Source organism: Poecilia formosa, unplaced genomic scaffold, assembly GCF_000485575.1.
Source record: "Poecilia formosa unplaced genomic scaffold, Poecilia_formosa-5.1.2 Scaffold4, whole genome shotgun sequence".
In the NCBI taxonomy this organism is placed as follows: Eukaryota; Metazoa; Chordata; class Actinopteri; order Cyprinodontiformes; family Poeciliidae; genus Poecilia; species Poecilia formosa.
Window position 1 is genome coordinate 6,006,391 of NW_006799943.1, and position 26,168 is coordinate 6,032,558.

At 42.0% G+C, this 26,168-nt stretch overlaps 1 protein-coding gene across 5 annotated transcripts in view; it reads right to left on the minus strand.

Annotated features, from left to right (window-relative positions):
* myocd (myocardin) overlaps window positions 1–25,488 on the minus strand; it is a 39,176-nt gene extending 13,688 nt beyond the window's left edge. For 4 of the 5 annotated variants that reach the window (XM_016676293.1, XM_016676287.1, XM_016676285.1 and 1 more), the window contains exons 1-5: window positions 25,070–25,488; window positions 1,514–1,698; window positions 770–874; window positions 372–691; window positions 53–209 (exon numbers count right to left, since the gene is read on the minus strand). In XM_016676293.1, the coding sequence (XP_016531779.1) occupies window positions 53–209; window positions 372–691; window positions 770–874; window positions 1,514–1,698; window positions 25,070–25,124 (822 nt within the window). In that variant the 5' untranslated portion in view covers window positions 25,125–25,488. The remainder of the gene's footprint in view (window positions 1–52; window positions 210–371; window positions 692–769; window positions 875–1,513; window positions 1,699–25,069) is intronic. The other variant, XM_016676281.1, reaches the window with a different exon arrangement.
* Window positions 25,489–26,168: the final 680 nt, after the last annotated feature.

The following is a 26,168-nucleotide window of genomic DNA, read 5'->3' on the forward strand; positions in this document are numbered from 1 at the left end:
AAAGTTACATACTGCACCAACACTTTGACTTTTAATTGCTAATAAGACTTACTTTAAGGTCATCCAGATTAGCAGGTAGTGGACCAACTTTGACAGGTGAAACGTTGTTTTGATTGGGAAATGTGTTCTTGACTGGAGAAGAGGAGTTGCTGTTCGAGTTGCTGGCAGGACCACTAGAGGCGCAAGATGGCACCTGCTCACTGTTGCCCCTGGAAACAGAACATTGAAACAGATCAATCTCTGGGAAAAACATAAGGTTTCGTTATGAACAACAAAATAGCCAGTCTTCTGTAGCTAGTCTTTATTGGACATCATCTCCAATCTGACGTCTTTCAATGGCAGAGGTCAATTTTGTAAGTGGTGTGACTTACTTCTGGGTGCTGGCTGGCAGCTGAGGCTGGTAGCTGAAGGTGGGCTGTCTCTGCTGGGCATGGGCCTGCATGGAGTGTATGTGCTGCTGTTGTGGCTGCTGCATCTGTGAATGTGTGTGAGTATGTTTCTGCTGGCTGAGGATCTGAAGCTGCAGGAACAGCTGCTGCTGCTGCAGGAGTCGGGCGTAGGCTGAGTCCATGGGCGGAGGAGACTTCTCCACCTTTTGGTCTGGAGGAATGTACTGGTGGTACTTGAGCTTCTTTACTTTTGGCTTCACATCTTTGGGCTTCTTATGTCGGTTCTTGTCCGACGTCTTGGACTGTTCAGAAAAGGGAAGCGAAACTGGTCGGTTGGCACGTCAAAAGGACGATGACAACAAGATTCAAAGATTGCTAACCTTGACTATTGCAGGAACCGGTATTGGTGGAGCTACCTGGTTGGTGTTAGGGGAAGACAGACCTTCTTCCTGGCTTTGGTCTGGCGGGCCTCTGGTTGCACTACCCTGTGAAAATACCACACCCATCTATATGTATTGATATTGCAATGACAAATGTGATTTGACATATTGTGCAGCTCTACTCTTTGGATTAATAAAATACCTCCATGGATCATTTTTTTTGTAGAAAACATATAAAGCTTGACATGGGACTAAGATTAAAATTAGAAATCATTCATTTATATTTCATCAAAGACGTTTAGAATAATCAGTCGGGCTTTTATTGAGTATTTAGGAGACAGGAATTAAGTGGGAAAAAACCCCAACAACAAGCGGCAGAAATCTACTGAGCAGAACTAATGACACCAATATATATTTTGGAAAAAGATCACTAGTAAGCACCTGTTTTTATACATCTTCGCTTCTATGTAAGCACTGTAAAAGTATTCAGAAGTATTTTTCAACATGAATCAGCCATAAGTGTAACTCCTTGATTGCAAGTTTCACATAAAGTATCCTAGTCAGCTACATTTCTTATTTCTTGTTACCGTTGTTGGCATCAATACATCGAAATCCAGTTTAACAGTTAGGGTAGTGGACTTCACTCTGTCACCACAGGAGGGCAGTAGAGGCACGAATGTGAGAAGGTACTGGCAAGAGACTGATGGAGGGATGGAAAAAGACAGGCAAAGCAATGGGTTGTACCTGTCGTGGGCTGGTGAGGGCAGGTGAGGAGGAGGAGGAGGCCGTACTGCCGACGGCGTCAGATGAAGGGCAGGCTGAGCCCTGTGACTCATCACTGTGGTTCTGCTCCGGAGACAGACTCTCGCTGCTGCTGTCCTCCTCAAAGGCATACGAGTCCTCCTGCTTGGGGAACTTGCCATGGTTCACTGTGGGAGGAACAGTTAGCGATCAGTTAGCACGTGAAGATTACATCTGCATCCATGATGCAACATTTTTGGTTAGGGTTAAACAATGTCAGTACTAACTCACCAGGGAGAAAAGAAATTGCGTGACTCCAGGATCAGATTAATTGTAAACGACCACATTATCAGAAGTGAGACGGACCACAGGAATACTCCACAGATCTGAGCTATAAAATTTGTCTAACCCTTAACATTTGTTTTCTCTGTCAAGTGAGCCGGAAACTAGAGCAACTCTATTGGCAACAGCTCCAATAATGAGAGGAGAGCCAGTTAATTTCAGTTTAACTCTGAACAGGTGGAGAAGTAAAGGCCCTCCAGGGGCTGAGGGGAGTGTAATTGTCACAAAGTAATTATGGCAGAATGTTTATTTGTACTTTATACTGCTCTAGAGTACAATAGAAGCTGAAATGATAGTTGTACAAAGGCGACTACTGAGATTTTGTTAAAACTGCTTCCATTACACTTAAATGATACAATTACTCTTACACTAGCTGTAAATCTGGCATCTGGAGAAAAGTAAACAAAGGTTGTCGTGTTTTAAGTATTGTTTTTGAAGCATTTTATACATTTATGAACCATAACAGTAAACATTCTGGCTTAAACATAGATGTATTAAATGTAATAGAGCAGTTTTCAGCAATGTTCTGTGTGCACATTTTATGTTCTCCCTGTACAAAGGTAGGTTAAGGAAAAGTGTAGGAAATTTCTTTCAGGTAACTAACTGGAAGTGTAGAACAATGGCAGTTGGGGGCTCGTTGCCACATTAAGGGCCCAGCATAGTCGGACTCAGCACACCCAAGAAATTCTGACCTATAACCAATAAGTTTCATATGGACCAGGGGATGAAAAGGTTCCCAGGGGGAGAGAGCGGATTGATGGACCAAATATGTATATGTATTGCTTTAGCTTCCTGATTGCTGTTAAGTCTTAACAAGCCACTCTTTGGTACCCTGAAAGTTACAACCTTCAAAACCGTTTCTGGGTTGAAACTCTAACCTAGCATGCTGTGTCAAATCCATACCTCAACCCTGTTGTCTTAAATCAACCCAGCAAAGTAAGAGTGCAACAGTCACCTTAAGATGTTAATGATTTGGGTGTAAAATAATAATCGTTGCAGAGCCAATATTTTCCTCAAGCATGTAATCGAGAGTATATTTTAGGGAAAACAAGATGTGCGGTCTTCCAGCACAGGGGCCCAGTATTCTAATCGTTCTACATCACAACCAGCATATCTGGCTGGTTTAAGTCTGTCACTGACACCTACTACCACACGTCAGACTCGAGGTGTTACGTTGCCCGGATGTGGGATCAACACAACCTACTTTAGTTCTGCCATGAAGCTGATTGGCCCATCAGATAAGGAGCAGAGCTTTGATTGGAGCTGGCAGCAGCTATCAGACAGAGCTGAAGGCACAAAGCCAGAAGAAGGGAAATGGTACAGGTTGTCCTGTATGTGTATGTGCGTGTGTGTGTGAGTGCCTGTGTAAAGGGGTACAAGATTGTCTTTTTGTATCCAAACATGTGACAAGGCTGGAACAGACCCTGGTTTCAGTCACAGCACCAGGCCCACTCTGTGCAACTCGATGACCTTGTAGTAGACACACACCAATACACACAAAGCTGAATACACTGCTCAGTACATAGCATTGTACTTACGGCTATTTCCTCCCACCTGTTCACGTTTAACTCTCAGCACTCAGACACACTGTTGTCCCTGCCTCTGTGACTGTTTAACGTAATTTTCATGTCACCGGGAGATTGAGTTGGCAGAATTACAGGAAACCGGTACGCTGCTGACACTTCCACTTTTTAAGTGACCGGCTTAGCGCTTGCGCCGTTTCTAAATCTGTCGGACAGAGGTCAAACCAATGGGTGGGAGTGTTGGCTATGAAGACAGAGAGCTTTTAGGTGAAAGGTTCATCCTGCGGGCGCAACAGCCCGTCTCTGTCATGTGCCTTAATTGTAGGTGCATTTCTGGAACCAGAGAAAGCTGAAGTTTGGCCGAGGTCATACGTAAACACACACGCAGGTATGTCGGCACAAGTACGTACTCAAGCTTGAGAACACTTCTTCAGAAAAAGACTGGAAGCAAATACAGCTGCTGCCCGTCTTAGTAAAAGCAGCTCTCCTCCTCCTCCACTGTCCTCCAGCTGCCTGCAGCACTTTGGCTCCTTTACACAACGTGCTGTGGTGTTAGGAGGACCAGAGCCAAGCAATGTGATGACTAAGACTCAAGGTTCCGGACAAATCTCAGTGGTGATGCCATTAAAATTTACAGATGGTGTCTTTTCCCTGTGACTGCCTATTTTAATAGTTCAAACACAAATATACTTTAATGTGAATTGATAAACAAGTGGAAGCCATCTTAGCACAAATACAGAAGTTAACATCTACAGGTGAATCTGCAAATACTGACGATTTAACCTGAACTGGAAATAATTCCTGTTTTGAACAGTTTTCTCTGTCCTAAAAATAGGGAAGAAAACAGAAATGGGTAAAACCAATAAAGGATGCACTACTGGGCGAATCTTTTGAATATTTTACCCAATAGCTACAACAGATTACGTCACTCATCTAATACGGTATCAAAGGAAAATAAAAGATCTCGTTCTTATATGCTTTATAGTTCATCTAGTGTGCTTCTAAAACCTGCATCTATCTAGTCTGTACACCGACAGCAGTACGCTGTTGTTCCGACGAAGATCTTTTACAAAGGGAGATGAACTCGAAAGATGCCCGACACCCAACTGTGGAGTCACAAAAAGCTCATATGCTAGATCCCACAGCAATACCTTTCTTGACTGAAGGTATAATGTTTATTTCTGCCTGCTGTGGGGACCCACGCCCAAAGGCCATTTCTTAGTAATTTCCTCAGCAAACTTAATTTGATTTAGTCTAACTAGAGTTTCCAGAGAGGAGTTGTCAAAGGGGAGATCAAGATAACGCAGAGTAAGACATCAAGATCATATGAATGAACATAAAAATAATGAGTCTTCTTCCAATGTCTTCGTCATATCATGGACGCCTGGGACAATAACTCTGGAGTAGCTGACTGGGTAGTGTTCATGCTTTGAGACTCCTTTGGAAAGTTTGCTTTGCGTTTTGACCAGTCCATCTACGGCTGTGAATAAGAAAACCCACAAATTAGCCTTTTATTGTCTTTTTTTTTTTAACACCCAAAGCAAGAGTTTCTCATCGCAAAGTCCAGTCTATTCCTTCTGTTTGTCTCCAGTCTGGTTTGGTTTGGCATTCAAAGATAGGAGCTCAAGGCAGTCAAGGTGAGGTATATGTCTGATCTGGGAACCTCAGCGCCTCCTTTGAGCTCAGGTACAAAAAAAGTCATCAATAATTTAAGAAAACATGGAAGAACAGCGACAGTACTGAAACTGGAGGAAGAAAAGGAAAAAACCGCTCAACGAGGCTACAAAGAGGATGTCAGCAACACTTCCTAATAAGAGCAAGCATAAATCCAAATCAACATATTGATTGACCTAGCCAAAGTTCAGAAGTATATCTGACAGCAAATTTGTGGGGTTGCCTGAAGAGGGTTGTGGACAAGAGATGTTCTCTCAATTCGAAAGGTTTGAGGAACGTTAGCGGGCAGAGCGGGAAGATGTTGTGAAATGCGGATAGACTTCTATCAAAGAATGAATGCTGAAATTAAGCTAATGCTAATTTTTAATAAACATTGTAGTATACTGCAGAATGCCAAACAGAATCCTAAAAATGTTTTGTAATGTACAAAAAATGTCATATATTAAAGAAAAGGTCATTTTATGCACTCGTCAGTTTACACACTCCACACGTCCAGTCCTTTGATTCCCCCAACAATCAATGTTCCTGTGCTGGATCAGTTCTAATGTGAGTCCTTCAAACACTTTGAGTGGTAGAAAAATAAATGGAGAGGTGGTAATTAAAGGGTTGAGGTTGGTGAGATTCTGAATCTTCCACAGACTCCCTCTCTCTTGTTAAATCCAAGGTAAATAATCAGGGCCAGCGAGAACCTGGCATGGCCTCCGTTCAATCTGCGGCATTCGCCAGGCTGAGTGATTATCCAGCAGAGAGCTGAGAAACTAAATCAGTTTGATTATCCGAGTGCATAAAAGAACAAACGCACTTATTTGGTCAAATATGATTTTAGTTGGAGATTTCAGAGGGATGAGACGGGATTGTGGGCCAAGAAGAAATGAGAGATATGGAGCTTCTGGACATCTAAGGTGGAATATTACTGTTTAATGAAAACTTCATCAGGTATGAAATACTTTATTTGAAAGTAACACACACACACAAAAAAATCATCTAAAATAAGAATGGCGTGTGATAAGAATGATTAAACTTCAGATAAAGCAAATATTGTACTTTATGTCTCACTCAGATCAGACATTTACAATTTCCAGGAGATCAACAGTCCAGGCTTTTCTCCACAGCATGCTTGTGTCTCTAACCACTGGTCTATGGTTGTTTCCAGAGAGTGGAGTGTGAAGTAACCACATCTGGGTTCCAGCATTCAACCTCAGTATAACTGGAGATTTTTAGAAAACCATGGCTAATTTTGTTCTGTTAACCACTTCTCTACAATACTGTCTGTGTGCTATGCATGTAAAACCTAATTAATCACAACAAAAAAGCTAAACCCATTTAATAAAAGTATCAAATAAAGTTAGCGACATTGGCTAATAGCGCCAATTTGTGATGTGCAATTAAACCTGCTTTGCATTGCCGTCTACAAAGACAGAGCTAGAAAATAGAATGATGACAGAAATGAATGCAGACCTATGGTAAACCGACAGCTATGTGAAGATTTTTTTCAGATCTAAAACCAGATTTATTATTTGACAGGAAACAATTATATGTCAGGACAGACCATTGAAAAATGTAAAAAGATGCATCAATGATATGAAAGAAGTAGAGACAACAAGGAAGTGGACATACAAAAATATGAATGTATTGGGAAAAGGGAAACAATACAAAGGATCATTGTACTGCAGAATAATTTGTGAAACGTTTTAAAAAGAAAAAGCAATATTATTCAAAACAATTTAGAATTCAGTCCAAATCATGAAAGGAGGAAAAACAAATTTCCTATAACGCATAATGAGCTCAAATGAAGCAGATAATGCAAGTTTAAATTGCAGAAATTAGCAGCAGCATTCAAACATGTAAAATTTTACAATTAAGCATGAATAATAATTCAAGTTGCTTTGCAAGATGTACAAAAGTCTCCGAAAGTTATAACGCACATCTGCTGACAGAGCTGAATGCTGTAAAGGTTGAAAGGTTAAAATAGAACAAAGTCTGCAGCAAGCATTGGTGACCAAACAATTGATTGAAAGAATGTGAATGCTTTTTCTTCTGAAATTAGTAAGTGAGGCACTAGTTAAAAGTTGATTAACAGTGGTCAGTTTGTGACCTTAATCTTAGAAAGCCCAAAGCGCATGAACAAGTCCACCTCAGAAACTGAGATTGAAAGGAAAAAGAAGAGGTTGGAGAGGTGTAGTCAAAGTCTTTCATTAAATATGACTGAGATGTTGTGGCATGGCATATCAGGAAGTTAATTCCAGAAAGCCCTTAAATGTGTCCGAGTTAAAATATTTCTATAACAAAGAGTGGATCTAAATTCCTTTAGAACTTCTCACTGTTTATCAGAAGTGTCATAAAGGGCCTGGTTTTCCCGTAATAATTTATTTATGTTTTTGGTGATCTGAAAAATGTTGTCATGACAAACAAAAGCAACGGCAGAAGAAATCTGTGAGGGGGCAAATACGTTTTCGCAGCACTGTATGCCAGCTGAATGACAGTGAGAGGGAAGCTGGATGGGCGAAAAGTGTCTCCATCCAGGTTTAAAGCATCCCCGCCGTGGAGACGAGGATCTTAAGGCACAAGCAGGAAAAAGCACCGTAAACCTGCAGCCAGCTACGGCTCTATTATCTTTATGAGGAAATATTAGATTGGATGTGTGTGTGGAGTCAGACCTGAGGCCAGCAGGGAGACAGTGTGCTTCTATGCAGGCCACACGCCGGTCAGGCCTGAGAGGCTGGGGCGGATTCTTGAATAGTCTAATAAACACCAGATGTTCCCTGGGTAATGTATACACAGACCCTGTGCCGTGTCCATCTTCCCCAGCAGGAATAACACAGCTAGGCCGAGGCAGCCAGCGTTTGAAGATTCACATCTACAGAAGCGGCAACAGGAGGAGGACCGTACCGCCGTCGCCTTTCGGAACGTCTTACTTTCGGTGCCGTTGACAGAATTCTGTAGGAACGGGCGATAAGGAATCCACGGCCTGAGTGAAAAGAAAGTACAAACAGCGCCAACTCACTTCCCTGCAACCGAGAGAGATAAACAGCCAATTGAAATTTCTTTTTTAAAAGAGAGCTCGAGTTCCCGTCGACCAATTGCGTTTCCCCTTGTTGCCTTATCTGTGACAGACTCCTAGAAACTGATAGGGCCTAGCCGGACCTCTGGATTCCGTTCCCCCGCACACTTACTAGGGCTTTATCTGGAGGTTGGAGCCTCTGTGAAATGGCAAACGGTGCCAGAGATATCATTCAACAAATCCCTGGTCTGCTACCCATGTCCCCCAGTCACCTTGTTGATTCTGCATGGGAGGAAAGAAAGGTCTAATGCACTGGCCTTTCTCATCGCTGCTGCCATGTTTGCAAATACAAGATTTTGTTGCTTTAGAGTAACATTGACAAATAGAATACTTCTTTACATTTGCTTGAAAAAGTACCATGAAGTTTGTGTCACGACAAAATGTGAGACAGTTCAAGAGGCTTGAATTCTGCTTCAAGGCGATAGTACATGCAGTTCCCTGCCGTGTCATGTCTCGGTCTGCTTTCTCATGAATATTAAAGAAAAATCCACGTTTTCATTCGCCTGGTTGCTGGCAGTCAAAACTAAACAGAATACCTGTGAACACTGCGGTGTCTCAGTGATCTGAGGATTACGAGGCCCCATAAATCGCAGGAACTGCGAGGATTTAGGAGAATACTCGGAGCACGCAGGCCTGCATGTCATCATAGCTGGGACTTATGTGACATTAAAAGAACAAAGCCTTCGCCTTGTAAATGGCAGCTTTCTCTGCACGTTGTCGTGCTCGGGCGTGCCTTCTCTTTGATGGCGCGCGGCCCTGTAAACAGGTTCTCTCCCGCTCTCTGAATTAAGCCCCTAACAGTTGCAGCCTCTTCTGATGCAGAGAGATTCTTCCATCACGAGAGCATTCCTCGGCGGTCACTCACCGACCTGCCTGCTTGCAGCCCGTCAGGATGAATACATCCACCTGCTTTATCTGTAGCCATCAATAGTCCTGTCACCCGATAAATTTTGCTTAAATGTACCAGTTATTCTGAAAATGAACATCAACAACGTCACTTACCTCCCCTAATTCTGCAGTGAATGTCTTTTGACAACATCAGCTTTGCTGAGACTCATGTAACTTGCCTAGTTTTTAGTTTCAAAGATGTGAGGTATATGATTATCCTGACTTGGAAATTACAGAAGTGCCTCCCATTAAATTTTAAGGGTAACACTGTTATATATACACATTAGCAACACAAGTACCTGGCCACCAGCATGTATAACTTGGCCAAATCCAATTCACAAGTTGGCTTACTTTAATGTTGGTCTGAATCATTTGAGATCAGCTTCCAGATCAGCTGCTTTCTGTAGTGTCATTCAATGGATGGTTGAGACTTAAATTGCCTAAGCCCAAATACAAAAAGAGCTCACCATCCAACCTAGAACTTCAAAGTTTTGGCTCAGATTTTTCTTCAATAACATTAACCTGTTATTGAAACACCTGAGTTACTGCACACAAAGCTTTAATCCATCTATCCACACCAAGCTCCATTCTAACAGGACACCAAGATTCATTCACTTCTTTGTTTGTGGAAGAGACTCCTAGAGGGAGCAGTCCCCCTTGATTTGGTTGACAATAGCCTCAGACTCAAAAGGTCCTGATTATCATCAGGGCTGTTCCTCACTTGGGTGCATATGCTGCAATGTTCACTGTAGATTATGACTTAAAGACACCAATGGAACCAAATGCTTCTTTAAAAAGTATATATTACCAACTAAACTCCACAACCACTTCCATGAAGATAAAGGTCATCCTAGTTCCCCAACTTTCGGTTGAAAGCCAAACCATCATCCTGAATCAAAGGTTAAACAGTCAGATTCCAAACAATGTTGAGTAAACGTTACCAGAATAGCTGAGTAGCTTGATTTGTCAGTGAACACCCTCTGTATTGGGAATTGAAGAACAATCTCTGGACATCTTTATCTAGACCACAACTGCAGTCCGCCACTTCAGAGATGTCCTGGTACTTCATGTGAGACTGAAGACGCATGTCATTCACAACATCTCCTCCCTGGGACATTACCTACCTACCAACCCTTACTCTTATGATCGTGAGGTATGGGTTATAAATTAAAGAACAAGGTCTTGGATAGAAAACGGCTGAGAGTAACTTTAGACCAGACTGTCTTAGAGTTAAGGTAAGGAGCTCCATCAGCCATGTCTTGAAATGGAGCAGCTGCTCCTGTAAAGATGCCATCTGAACAGCATGCAAACTGCATGCCTTGCTTTGGAGGTCTATGGAGTTAGATTTGTTTCACAGTTATTCAATCAAATAAAAAAAAAAATCATGTCAAACAAAAAAAGTAGTATTCAATAAAAAAAAAAACAACCTTTTTTTTTTGTTGAGTTTTTTTTTTTTAAACTTTTTTTTTTGGTTGAACTCGTTTTCTTGCTTATACAACTTTGGCGAAGCTTACATGAACATTCTGGGCGGGGGCTTAAGGACGAGCGTGACTGAAGCGACAGACTCTGAGCTTTCCCTTCCCAGAACTTCTCTGCCATTTGCTTGCCGCTGTAGCAGAAAGCAAATTGTAAGTAATCTTCACAGTATTACATTGATTTACAGCTACTAAGTGTCCATGCTTTATTCAGAGAATAACATCTTATGCAGCTTATGAGGACAGTTGCTATATCTTGTGTGCCGCGCTCCCGGTTTAGTATATCAGGCTAGCTAATGTTAGCATCAGCTGAAGTGCTATAGGGTTGCCACCCAACCCGTATTTGGCTGTTTAAATGTTGTGTCCCGTATTGAACCGGTACGGGACACGATTTGTTCCATATTTCTATAAATCCCATATAGACATGCTTTATTCCCTGTAATGTTAACGTTATTTCTCCCTTTTTTTCCCAGATTAAAAAGTTTCAACCCAAAAAAAAAAAAAAAGTTTCAATCAAAAAATTTGTGACTTCAATCAAAAAAAATCTTTCAAAATTTTTTTTTCGTAAAAAATTATTTTTATGATTAAAAAGTTTAAGTTTTTTTTTGTTCTACATGATTTTTTTGTTGATTGAATACTACTCCTTTTGTTTGACATGATTTTTTTTAATTGAATAATTGTGAAACAAATCTAACTCCATAGAGGTCTTCCAGGCACATCTTACTACGAGGAGACTCCAGAGGCAACCCAGAACACACTAGAGAGACTATGTGTGCCTTCTGGTCAGGAATCAAGTAGGAATACATCAGAATGGCCTGTGAAGTGTCGCTGAGGTTAAGTGTGGAGTGAAGGTTCCCTACTTCTTTCTCCGTTACTACTTAGAGACAACAAAAGCATGGGGGCAGAAAGGTGTGTGTGCATGTGTTCATGAGTGCGAGGCAGCTCAGAGTTGGAAAACGTTACTCACGAGGCATGATGCCCTGGTCTGCCAGCTGCTCTCGCGTCCTCCTCTGCTGAAGTCTTAACTGTAGCACTGATGAAAGGAGAACAGAAGGAGCACAGGAAAGAGGAAAAGAGATGTGAGGAGACAAGTGAGGGACAGAGCAAAAATCAAAAGAAGAAGCCGTTTCAGAAAAGCTTGGGTTTAATTAACCTGCAGGTGGCTCGTCAGAAGTAGGACGTGCACGTCAAGAAAGAAAAAGAAAATACAACATTACAGGTCAATTTTAAATAAATCCCTCATGAATATTTCAAATCCCTGACTGAACTCTACAGTGTACTGTGCACACCACTGATAACCAAAATGAAAACAGATTGAAAGCCATTCACTCTTCATTTTGAACTCCGCTATAGAAGACTATTCATTACAGCTTAAAAACGCTGGAGATGGCCACCAGCCTCTTTTCTGACCCCGTAAGGATAAGTATAGAATCGTAATAAACTGAACTTGTCAATATGATTAAGAAGATTGGTGTCCCTCCCTTATAGAGGAGATGTTTTGGGTAGGCGGTATGCTGTTGCTACTTCTTAGTCATGTCTGCTTCTGTTTATTTTCTAATAGTCCAAAAGATCAATATGGACAGTTTGGCAAGAGACAACTGCATTTGTTGCATTTTGAGTCCTGACTGTATTATTTGACAGTATAAGTCAAGAAACACTTATACCCCTGGGAGATTTAGATTTAATTGTTTTCATTCAACTAAGTTGGCTTCTGATAACGCTCTTTGCCGTCACCCTTATCTTTAGGTTTCTTTCTTCAGGAAACCTGACTGGGTCATTTAAAAATATTTTTAAATATTATTTTCAGTCAGTGGAAACATGGCACGAATGTTAAAAGTTCCAAATAAATATACTCTTCTTAAATGTACTTTTTCAAACTTCTGGTGATGTTTTCTGTAGAATTTAATTGTTTGTACTTTAGCAACAACTGTCTTTTCATGGCAGATATGCTGGTTTTACCTAAAGTGGTGTCCACTGGATCTTGGCCTGAGTTCCACACAGAACTTGACAAAATGCTTCGTTTAAAGCTAAGACGAGGCCAGAGTTCCCAGGTTTCCAATGTTTCCAATTTTCCAAATTGGAAAATTCAATTGGAGCAAAATGAAGCCAGCCACACTGGATTTCGTGGTGAATGTAGTGACGGTAAAAAGCTGCTCCTCTGCACTTCTGACTGTTTGCACCTCATTACTGCAGTTAGTAAACCTGTTGCTATGGCTTTATCGGCCATTCTGATGCTGCTAAAGTCTAACATGGACACTGTGCAACAACAATCATTACATCTCACTGGTTTTCCGTGCTACAACCGAAACACCTTGTGCTTTGTTTTCTGTCTCAAAGAGTTAAAACCACAGTACTGTATTGTATAGATTTTTTTTTTTTTACTTTTGAAAACTGTAACATAGCTCAAGTGGGGTGTGATATCATTTCCAGATTGGAGTTCTAACTTCAGAGACCAGCTGGATGCAAAAATACGTTTTGTGTTAAAGGTGTCCTCTTCTTCAGGGCCAACAGCAGGACCAAAAATATTTCAGCCCGTTCCTGAATTAATGCTCCAACTGTTTTCTTTTCCTTCTTCTCCTTCTACTTGGCACCGCTCTCAATGTTGCAGCAACTCATTACATTTAGCTGGTAAATAAAAGCCATATTACCAGTGCACTTGGCTTGAACTGATCAGATTCATTAAACGCAACAATGAAAGTCAAGAACTCGAGCCTGTCTGCAATCGCAGGGTGTCGTACAACATGAGGCAATAGTTCATGAATAGCTCTTCATTCTTTTGACATTGTAGTAGTGCAATTCTGTGACATGTCGAGGCTAAAAATATACATCACAGCATCAGTCCAAGTGTGAAACCACGCTCAGTTTTTACTCATTAAGGTGAACCCATTTGGCGCCAGAAAAGTTTTTAGAGCTTGAATAAAGAGTATTTTAGCAAATAAGATGATGTGAACTGAATATACAGTATGGGTATTGTCTGAATTATATTGTTTAAAATGTACTCAGAAGGCTGATTATAAAACCTAATTTCCTAAAAAATATCTAAGCACTGACTGAGCCAAATCAGCTGTATCCTGGCCAAGGAAGTGCACAGACAGTCACTAGGTGGTGCTAGAGCACCTGCCCTTTTTGCTTTTTGGGAAGGGGGAAAGTGCCCTTTTAAAATATATATTTATTTTAAGCAGTGAGGTGTGTGGCTCACGGTAGCATTTCTGGAATTAAAAGCCTGTAAGCCGACCCTGTAGTGCCCAGAAGACGTCTGCAGGTATGGTGTATGCGTCACATATTCTGTTTCAAATTCATCAAATCGTTCACATTAGTTTATTTGGACAATCTATTTTTTTAAATAAAAGATAAAATCAAAGACAAAGGTATGTATTTTTTGTGTGAGTATATAAATTTTGCTGTGAGATATTGAAAATTGTGTAGGAAAAATCTAATATTGTTGACAAGGTTCTCCTTCCCCCCCACCACCCAACTTGAGCACCTAACCCCCAAAATATCTACGCACGCCATTGACCCAAGTTCTTGTGAACCCTATCAGTATTATGCATGTCCACATATGCATAAAAAAAAAAAAACACACACACGCACACACGCATACAAAACAACGCTGCTTTCTCGCAAATATTTCTGCGAGCAGGATGTAGGGAAAGATAAACACAGCTCCTGGCTTTTAAACAGATCTGCTAGGCAGTGTGTGGTCCACGGCATGTGTGTGTGATTCTCCCCGCTGTGTCCGTGTGCATGCATGTGTGTGTATGTGCGCAGTAGTGGCCTAGGTGGGACTCTAGGTCATAAACATGAGCCTCCTCTGCGTCTGTTGGTCTGCTCGCGTCCGTTCCTTTCGTCTCTTTTGTCTGCGTGTGCTTTTCCTCCTGGCCGTTATCTGGAGGGTCTCCTGGTCTGATCCTGGATCTGACACACAAGTATGAAATGTTCCCGCTCCGCCTGATCACGTTCTGTTCGTCTCTCCGATTGTTTATCATCTCACTCAGGTGGTTTCAATTCGCTCTCCTCTGGCCACAGCCGTGTGCGTCAAGAACTGAATAGAACCTACGACGACTTTTCTTGATGCTCATCTGCCACACCGGCCCTCTCTATCGCTGCGGAGCACCTACGTTACGTAACGCCAGGCCGTTCCCCTTCTCCTGCCTTCATCTGACATCTGCTTTCGTTTACAGCAAGAGGGAGGGGTCACGACCCCAAAGCTCGCTACATCACAGAGCAAACGCAGGCATTAGTGACTGACTGGAAGCTGACCAAAACATGCAACTGAAACAACCACTGTCAAGGATTTTTTTTTTTTTATGGACGCCTGATTGGTGTGCAGATTAGTTCATAAGTGTTTTGGTAAAAGCCAGGTGACAAACTGCAAAGTAAATGTTGTAGGAAGCTAATTCTGTTCAGCTTTTTTTTTTGTCTTTTCATTCCTCAAAGGGATAGTTTGAGATTTTTGAAGCGAGGTTCTGGAACATGTTTATGAGCACTTTATAGCTGTGGATGACAGTCTTCATTTAGCATGAATCCACATCAGCTGAACCTGGTTGCTGAAGCTAACAGCTACTTTGTGATCAGCCAGGTCCAAAACAGACATCTTAAAGTTTAACAGCTATATCTAAAATAATAAATTGGTATTTTACAACTCTTTAAGCCAGGCATCTCATGTCATGACCCAGTTCTTGAGGCTCAGCATCCTGCAACCTTTAGATGCGTGAATCCAAAGCTCCAGGTCCACAGAAACCAGCGAATCACGTGATCATGTAATTTAGGCGTGTTGATGGGAAGACACGAGGAATGACTGACAAAGCAAAGCAAATGGAGGTTGGAAGTGGTGTCCCACCTATAATTTTCCTATGTGAAGCACATGCTGAGAGCTGAGCACAGAACATTGTTAAACAGATATAAAAGTAAAGATTATATTGTGGTAGCCTACAATAAAAGCTTTTTACGCCACTTTATTTTGTCAGGCACACACAGAAAGAACATTGCTGGTGCACTGCCTCCCTTACTCCATTTACTGTTNGCGCTCCCGGTTTAGTATATCAGGCTAGCTAATGTTAGCATCAGCTGAAGTGCTATAGGGTTGCCACCCAACCCGTATTTGGCTGTTTAAATGTTGTGTCCCGTATTGAACCGGTACGGGACACGATTTGTTCCATATTTCTATAAATCCCATATAGACATGCTTTATTCCCTGTAATGTTAACGTTATTTCTCCCTTTTTTTCCCAGATTAAAAAGTTTCAACCCAAAAAAAAAAAAAAAGTTTCAATCAAAAAATTTGTGACTTCAATCAAAAAAAATCTTTCAAAATTTTTTTTTCGTAAAAAATTATTTTTATGATTAAAAAGTTTAAGTTTTTTTTTGTTCTACATGATTTTTTTGTTGATTGAATACTACTCCTTTTGTTTGACATGATTTTTTTTAATTGAATAATTGTGAAACAAATCTAACTCCATAGAGGTCTTCCAGGCACATCTTACTACGAGGAGACTCCAGAGGCAACCCAGAACACACTAGAGAGACTATGTGTGCCTTCTGGTCAGGAATCAAGTAGGAATACATCAGAATGGCCTGTGAAGTATCGCTGAGGTTAAGTGTGGAGTGAAGGTTCCCTACTTCTTTCTCCATTACTACTTAGAGACAACAAAAGCATGGGGGCAGAAAGGTGTGTGTGCATGTGTTCATGAGTGCGAGGCAGCTCAGAGTTGGAAAACGTTACTCACGAGGCATGATGCCCTGGTCTGCCAGCTGCTCTCGCGTCCTCCTCTGCTGAAGTCTTAACTGTAGCACTGATGAAAGGAGAACAGAAGGAGCACAGGAAAGAGGAAAAGAGATGTGAGGAGACAAGTGAGGGACAGAGCAAAAATCAAAAGAAGAAGCCGTTTCAGAAAAGCTTGGGTTTAATTAACCTGCAGGTGGCTCGTCAGAAGTAGGACGTGCACGTCAAGAAAGAAAAAGAAAATACAACATTACAGGTCAATTTTAAATAAATCCCTCATGAATATTTCAAATCCCTGACTGAACTCTACAGTGTACTGTGCACACCACTGATAACCAAAATGAAAACAGATTGAAAGCCATTCACTCTTCATTTTGAACTCCGCTATAGAAGACTATTCATTACAGCTTAAAAACGCTGGAGATGGCCACCAGCCTCTTTTCTGACCCCGTAAGGATAAGTATAGAATCGTAATAAACTGAACTTGTCAATATGATTAAGAAGATTGGTGTCCCTCCCTTATAGAGGAGATGTTTTGGGTAGGCGGTATGCTGTTGCTACTTCTTAGTCATGTCTGCTTCTGTTTATTTTCTAATAGTCCAAAAGATCAATATGGACAGTTTGGCAAGAGACAACTGCATTTGTTGCATTTTGAGTCCTGACTGTATTATTTGACAGTATAAGTCAAGAAACACTTATACCACTGAGAGATTTAGATTTAATTGTTTTCATTCAACTAAGTTGGCTTCTGATAACGCTCTTTGCCGTCACCCTTATCTTTAGGTTTCTTTCTTCAGGAAACCTGACTGGGTCATTTAAAAATATTTTTAAATATTATTTTCAGTCAGTGGAAACATGGCACGAATGTTAAAAGTTCCAAATAAATATACTCTTCTTAAATGTACTTTTTCAAACTTCAGGTGATGTTTTCTGTAGAATTTAATTGTTTGTACTTTAGCAATAACTGTCTTTTCATGGCAGATATGCTGGTTTTACCTAAAGTGGTGTCCACTGGATCTTGGCCTGAGTTCCACACAGAACTTGACAAAATGCTTCGTTTAAAGCTAAGACGAGGCCAGAGTTCCCAGGTTTCCAATGTTTCCAATTTTCCAAATTGGAAAATTCAATTGGAGCAAAATGAAGCCAGCCACACTGGATTTCGTGGTGAATGTAGTGACGGTAAAAAGCTGCTCCTCTGCACTTCTGACTGTTTGCACCTCATTACTGCAGTTAGTAAACCTGTTGCTATGGCTTTATCGGCCATTCTGATGCTGCTAAAGTCTAACATGGACACTGTGCAACAACAATCATTACATCTCACTGGTTTTCCGTGCTACAACCGAAACACCTTGTGCTTTGTTTTCTGTCTCAAAGAGTTAAAACCACAGTACTGTATTGTATAGATTTTTTTTTTTTTACTTTTGAAAACTGTAACATAGCTCAAGTGGGGTGTGATATCATTTCCAGATTGGAGTTCTAACTTCAGAGACCAGCTGGATGCAAAAATACGATTTGTGTTAAAGGTGTCCTCTTCTTCAGGGCCAACAGCAGGAGCAAAATATTTCAGCCCGTTCCTGAATTAATGCTCCAACTGTTTTCTTTTCCTTCTTCTCCTTCTACTTGGCACCGCTCTCAATGTTGCAGCAACTCATTACATTTAGCTGGTAAATAAAAGCCATATTACCAGCGCACTTGGCTTGAACTGATCAGATTCATTAAACGCAACAATGAAAGTCAAGAACTCGAGCCTGTCTGCAATCGCAGGGTGTCGTACAACATGAGGCAATAGTTCATGAATAGCTCTTCATTCTTTTGATATTGTAGTAGTGCAATTCTGTGACATGTCGAGGCTAAAAATATACATCACAGCATTCAGTCCAAGTGTGAAACCACGCTCAGTTTTTACTCATTAAGGTGAACCCATTTGGCGCCAGAAAAGTTTTTAGAGCTTGAATAAAGAGTATTTTAGCAAATAAGATGATGTGAACTGAATATACAGTATGGGTATTGTCTGAATTATACTGTTTAAAATGTACTCAGAAGGCTGATTATAAAACCTAATTTCCTAAAAAATATCTAAGCACTGACTGAGCCAAATCAGCTGTATCCTGGCCAAGGAAGTGCACAGACAGTCACTAGGTGGTGCTAGAGCACCTGCCCTTTTTGCTTTTTGGGAAGGGGGAAAGTGCCCTTTTAAAATATATATTTATTTTAAGCAGTGAGGTGTGTGGCTCACGGTAGCATTTCTGGAATTAAAAGCCTGTAAGCCGACCCTGTAGTGCCCAGAAGACGTCTGCAGGTATGGTGTATGCGTCACATATTCTGTTTCAAATTCATCAAATCGTTCACATTAGTTTATTTGGACAATCTATTTTTTTAAATAAAAGATAAAATCAAAGACAAAGGTATGTATTTTTTGTGTGAGTATATAAATTTTGCTGTGAGATATTGAAAATTGTGTAGGAAAAATCTAATATTGTTGACAAGGTTCTCCTTCCCCCCCACCACCCAACTTGAGCACCTAACCCCCAAAATATCTACGCACGCCATTGACCCAAGTTCTTGTGAACCCTACCAGTATTATGCATGTCCACATATGCATAAAAAAAAAAAAACACACACACGCACACACGCATACAAAACAACGCTGCTTTCTCGCAAATATTTCTGCGAGCAGGATGTAGGGAAAGATAAACACAGCTCCTGGCTTTTAAACAGATCTGCTAGGCAGTGTGTGGTCCACGGCATGTGTGTGTGATTCTCCCCGCTGTGTCCGTGTGCATGCATGTGTGTGTATGTGCGCAGTAGTGGCCTAGGTGGGACTCTAGGTCATAAACACGAGCCTCCTCTGCGTCTGTTGGTCTGCTCGCGTCCGTTCCTTTCGTCTCTTTTGTCTGCGTGTGCTTTTCCTCCTGGCCGTTATCTGGAGGGTCTCCTGGTCTGATCCTGGATCTGACACACAAGTATGAAATGTTCCCGCTCCGCCTGATCACGTTCTGTTCGTCTCTCCGAATGTTTATCATCTCACTCAGGTGGTTTCAATTCGCTCTCCTCTGGCCACAGCCGTGTGCGTCAAGAACAGAATAGAACCTACGACGACTTTTCTTGATGCTCATCTGCCACACCGGCCCTCTCTATCGCTGCGGAGCACCTACGTTACGTAACGCCGGGCCGTTCCCCTTCTCCTGCCTTCATCTGACATCTGCTTTCGTTTACAGCAAGAGGGAGGGGTCACGACCCCAAAGCTCGCTACATCACAGAGCAAACGCAGGCATTAGTGACTGACTGGAAGCTGACCAAAACATGCAACTGAAACAACCACTGTCAAGGATTTTTTTTTTTTTATGAACGCCTGATTGGTGTGCAGATTAGTTCATAAGTGGTTTGGTAAAAGCAAGGTGACAAACTGCAAAGTAAATGTTGTAGGAAGCTAATTCTGTTCAGCTTTTTTTTTTGTCTTTTCATTCCTCAAAGGGATAGTTTGAGATTTTTGAAGCGAGGTTCTGGAACATGTTTATGAGCACTTTATAGCTGTGGATGATAGTCTTCATTTAGCATGAATCCACATCAGCTGAACCTGGTTGCTGAAGCTAACAGCTACTTTGTGATCAGCCAGGTCCAAAACAGACATCTTAAAGTTTAACAGCTATATCTAAAATAATAAATTGGTATTTTACAACTCTTTAAGCCAGGCATCTCATGTCATGACCCAGTTCTTGAGGCTCAGCATCCTGCAACCTTTAGATGCGTGAATCCAAAGCTCCAGGTCCACAGAAACCAGCGAATCACGTGATCATGTAATTTAGGCGTGTTGATGGGAAGACACGAGGAATGACTGACAAAGCAAAGCAAATGGAGGTTGGAAGTGGTGTCCCACCTATAATTTTCCTATGTGAAGCACATGCTGAGAGCTGAGCACAGAACATTGTTAAACAGATATAAAAGTAAAGATTATATTGTGGTAGCCTACAATAAAAGCTTTTTACGCCACTTTATTTTGTCAGGCACATACAGAAAGAACATTGTTGGCGCACTGCCTCCCTTACTCCATTTACTGTTCAAATAAAATTTTTTTTCTAAACAAAAAAAAAAAAAAAAAAACCTTTTACATTATATCGCCCAGGAACAACAATGTCCACAATGCTCCAAGCATTCAGAATGTTGTGGTGCTACGAGCCTCTCCTTGTGAACTTCCAAAGGTCGTCGTCTTGGTCCAGTCACTAACGTGACTCTGTTAGACATCTGCTTTCAATCCGTGTTGGGACTCTATTATTATTGTGGTTGTCCAGTTGAATATAAGCACACCACTGGCTATGGTGGCGGTTGGCTAATCTGGCAACAAATGGAAACACGGAAACTATTTGGGTTAAAACTTAAGTTAGCATTGCTAGCTGCTAGCTTTTGCTAGTGGACACTTAGGCAGGTGTTAGCTGCCTAGGTCTTGACTAGCTTTTACTAGGCAGCTAGCACCTGCCATGCATTTATCTACGACCAGTGACTCTTTTAGCCCAACTGTATTAGGTATATTAAGTTGAGGGGAAAAGAGGAACACAAAGATGATTTGTGTATGTAAAAGCATAGAAATCTGCCTTGTAGATGATGCTACAATCTCTCATCTTTGGCCAATTGTCAGCACATTCTAATGACTCAGAATCTAATATTGTTGTATTGTCTGCCCCTGGTTGATGCTTGATGTGGACTTTGGGGGGGAAAAAAAAGAAAAAGAATTTGCTACAATCTCTGAAACCAAGAAAGTCTCTTCTGCGAGTAAGAAAATACATTTTTGTTGCTTCAGCAGATACTTACTTTAAGAAATCTTAACTACAACTTCAAGATGCAGATCTCGAGTGTCACAGTTAGGTTGACAAAGATAACAGTAAATTCAACAGTGTACTCCCACATGTCCTCGAGCCAAATCCTGAAAACTGAGCCCTTCTTTCTGATCACTTCGGTGCTGCCTGCAAGCTGATAAAACAAGTTCATATTTCAGCCAGGTGACAGGCTTAATCTCACCCATACATGCAGGTTTTATGTCTTATTTTCTTGGCGAAGGCAACGCTTGAAGTCAAGGCGCACTGCTCTGTGCTGAGCGTACTGACAGGTTATCAATAACTGTGCCTAAGAAAGCACAGCAGCTGCCATACAGTCTGCTCTTTCTCCAAAGCGTTGCCTTGTCCTGCCTGCGGAGCCGAGCCGAGCCGAGCCGCGTAATCACAGATAGTTGAAACACACTGTTGACTTTGAAACCAAAGACATTTGTTTCAGCCTGGGGTGCCTTGACAACAAAGGACATACAAATCGACAGCCGCATTTACAAGTGCTCAGATTTATAATGTAAATAAACCGCGTTTCGAGGGGGTTTTGTGTGACTGAAGTGGAGATAATTAAACAAGCTAGCCGAGAGATTTTGCTATTTATCATCCGTTTGTGTGCCTCGCACTAACATCACACTTTTGCACCAGAACTCCAACAATCTAAGGAGAGGACACATTCGTCACCTGAATCTCCCCCTAAACTTTCATCGACACGGACAGCAATGTGTTGGCAACAGATGTACGAGCGTCGCTGTCTACCATCTCGTAAACAGGTGTTCCCAAATGAAGCATAAGGTTTATTTTACTCTAATACCCTAGTACGAAGTGAAACTCCACCTTAAGACGGAACGCGCATATGTTACTCCCAACGCTTTTGGCCACTTAAGAGTCAGACTTATGAACGAGAGCCAGAACCTGACTGCAGGGGAGACAACACTCCACCATAAATGTTTCTGGAGAGGTTCCACTGCCTGTGACTTATGGTCAACAGTGGTAGGCTGAAAACAAGTGGAAAGGAAAAAAAAAATGAAGGAAACTGTTAATTTTTTAAAAATTTTTTTTATGTGCAGCCAGAATGCCATTCATTGTCAGAACGTTGGAGTATACTTTCCCTGGTCTCGCAAACTATTTCAGTCCAGTTAGTGTAAAATTATTGAGGCTGCATCAAAGAAATGTAATCCAATTTACTGCTGCAATAAGCTGAATTATTTGACATTGTTTCTTACAGAGTGCCTCCCAAACCTTTTCTAAATGAGCAGCTGACACAACCACATTAAAGGGAAAGGGAAGTAAATCACATCCATATGAAAGGGAATCATTTCGTCATTTTACGCCTCCTTTGTTTTTTTTTTTTGTTGTTGCTTTTTTTCCCACCAGTATAAATTAGCGATCCATGGTATTCTGGTTTTGTGGATATTTGAGAAAAATCATCTAGAGTTTAACTGGCATCCACTTTTCTGAAAAATAGTTGGGTTTCTTGGAGAACTGGTTTGATTTTGGCACAGTTGGTCCCTGTGGAGACCAGTGATAAGTATGTAGATGATTAGATTTACAAGGAGCTGCTATGTCTAGATTAGGCACCAGGGGGCGTAGGCAGCGGCGTTACAAATAAAATGAAGGACTTATCAGTCGGTTACCGAAGCATTTGATTTTCAGTTGCACTCATACTTGATAGACGTTGAGGAAGCTTCTATTGGCTCCACATCAGGTCAAGTGGAAATGCCAGGCAACTGTTCAGCAATGTCGAGGATGACTACCCACTGGGTTCAACCTCTGTGATATCCGTGGATCCCTACACCTCACTTCCACCCGGCCACATTCATGATCCACACAGAACTCTGTCAAAAATGGATTCTGCTGCTCACTGCATCTAAAAGGCATGAAGCTGTCACAAACTATTGTAACTGCCTGGACTCTTCAACTCAGTGTCCCACCTGTTGTATCCCCCTCTGCCAGTTCTTGACGTGCTCTTTCCTTGCCAATCAAATCATTCACACACCCAACATGAGCATAAGCACTGGGTATCAAATTATGTCCAAATTGGGAGTAATTTCTCCTCAGGGCCTACATTTTTTTGTTGGTACAAGTAGAATCTGTAAATCTACTCGTACCGTAACTGATGAAATGTACTTCTTGGGGTGGGGGAAGAAAACAAAATTTATGCTTAAGATTTAGTTGTTTTTTTAATTTTAAATTTGTCTGCATGTTGGTGCCAATTAAACCAATATTTGCATCTTTTTAGTAGATATAAATACTGTGATTACTTGAGAGAAGGTTTCGTATGAAGACATGCTCATTTGCTATTCTGAATACAGCAGACCCCTCAAGATCTGGCATTTACCTCAAGTTGGACCCCTCGCTCACACCCTAAAGTCACAGTGTGCGTCTCAAGAACGTCGTCCACTACTGTTTGAGCCGTTAATCAAATCAACATGAGCATTAGTGAGTGACACGTTTGAAGAACATTGTGTTATCTCTGGGGAGCTCATAAATGAGATCTTTATCTTTCCCTTTAGCCTCCACAAAGCGGAGGCAGTTCCCATGGCTTCGGCAGCGCAGCCGCAGCACGTTGTATGCAGAACTGGCAGTTTTCACATAGAGCTAAACGCTCCCTTAGGCTACGGGGGAGCAGCAGCGGTTCCCATGGCTGGGATCATGTAGTTCAAGCGTGGTGGAAAAGTATCAACAATCGTTGGTTTTCACTGGCCGCTGAATGTCACTCAGAGTGCTGCAGCTTAAAGAAAACTGTAAATTCTCCACAGGCTGAATTGTCTCAGACTCCCTCCTGTCTTCAGCAGTTAGCACATAGAGATTTACAGGCTGTCTTCCTTCTGTAGGCTCACCCAGGCACTCGTAAATTAGCTCCAACAGTCATGTCGGTTGTTATACGTTTCACCAAGTATTAACTCCTCTGACTGCAACATCAAGCGGACTCGAGCTTAGAGTCGGTATCTCTACATCTGTGCCGCATTATCCTTTCAGAGCGCTCGAGTTAGAGCAACACAGTCCTTCTAGCAGAAAGGATTTGTTACTGGAATCCTTAAAAATTCCCCACAGCACAGAAGTTCCATCGCCATTTGGAGCACAGGAGCTCCGAATGGCTCAAAGGAAAAGGGGCATTTGGCCCACAATCTCCGGAATGCAATCACATCTGACCGGCAGAGCGGACGCATGGACGAGAGAAACCGCTCACCGAAATTCACCTGCTCACCGTTCAGTGACCTACATGGAGCCTCACAGCTGATTCTCACCCCAATCAATTACATTTTCCTCAGGGAGGTGGCAGTGTTGGTCAGATAACACACACTATAGTGGTACAGCACAAACACACACGCACACGCACACACACACACAGGATCACAGATGGTACCTTTAAAACTAGAACAAGTGTCTGAATAAGAAATGCACTGTTTTGGAATGACCTGCCAGGGGTCCACACCACCTCTTGTCTACTGACCGCTGAAGATGGGCACCGCTTGCTGTGACTCTGTGTTGCAAATGGATGGACAGAGATATTAATGGGATTTAATATCCCATTAATAGGAGGAGGGAAGAATAAAAGGTACACAGAGTCTTGTGCCCCATGAGCCATATTTAGTTGACCTCTGACACGTCTTCAACATCTAATCACTCTTATCAGACAGGGGAAACCTGGACAAGCTCCCTCAGCAGCACCACCACCACCAGGGAACAAGTGCACCAACCTGCATGAGGCATCACAAGCACGTGGGTACATCTACAAGGAAGCAGACAGACCTCGAGGAATCCTTCCAGCTGTAAATTCATCATGGTGAGACAAGGCATGCCGCTAGTCTCAGCTCTCTGGAGTCAGACTCTGGTGTCAACTGTACCTACACATGACAGTAGTACAGCTGCGGCTACCTGTTGCCGGGCTGCTGTGACAACACCTCAATGCAGAAGGGAGTTAAATGCAATGATGTGTAAGAGATTTCACGCAAATCCCAAGTGTTGGCTGACAAGGTGTTGCAGGATAACCGAGCAAAAGAGTTTGCTAGTAAACGGAGAGCATACAGTCAGAAGCAATCCAAAAATGAACTTACCTGATCTAAACTTGCTTCGTATCAGAATGGAGTGCTCGGAGCCCAGAAGAGTCATAATGATTTCAGTACAGTTCCAGCGTTCAAAGGTTTCAAAAACAAGCCGCAAACGTTCAAGAAGTCGTACACACTTCGAGCCCTCGGGCAACCTCTGGACCACAGACTCATGGGAGACAAAGTTGGCTCTGGCCGCCTCATCAACAGCTTAAGAAGAAGCACTAACTAGCAAAAGTGTGTGAGAACAAACTAAATCGTTCTAGTTTTGTGGCGCTCAGCTGGTGTGGAATCTAGCTCTCCTCCGTCTGCCGCTGCTCTCCTCTCCTCCGCTCTCACCCCACAGCAGCTGATGTGGGAGTGTGTGATTTTTGCGGGCCGACGAGGCTTTGGTCCCTTCTGGCTGAGAGCTCTGAGCTGGGGCCGGGGACAACACGCAGAGATATGCCCTGCTCAGGGAGGGGCCGAGCTGGGGCCAGGGTTTCCTCCAAGCCCCGCCTGCTGCAACCCAGAGGCACAACAGGGTTTGGCTGATGACTTCTTCCTCCCTTGCCACCAGTGTAAATATATCTGCCTATCAGCCCAGCTGACTGTCATTAGTGGGGAGAAAGGCAGATCGAGATAGAGACTCAGAGGAAGACAGTGGAGCCGTGACACAGGCAGAACCGAAGATGTCCAGTTTCACTTCTTCACTTGAGTCTAAAAGTCTGAGTAGAGGTAAAACTTTGGCCAAAAAGTCTGATCCTAAAGTTCTTTATTCCAAAGTGAAATAGTACTAGATTTTAGAATGGGGTGGGAGGTTGCTTTTACAAAAATCCAAGAGATTTGAACTCTCTGATAAGCTTGTTAAGGAAGGAAAATCCAAACCGTTGTCTGACGTCAAAATACCATCAGCAAGATTTAACAGATGCTGAAGAACCAGAGCCCTAAAGGACCCAAAGGCCAGTTTCTCGCAGAAAACAATGCAACGAAGATGAGAGTTTGGAACCTTTGGTCCATTTTTGACAGTTGCCGCGTCACTGCAAAGCAAAGAAGGTCCGACACATAAAATCTTCAAAATCTTCATACTGTAAAACATGCTTGTCTTTTTGTTGTTGCCCAGCATAAC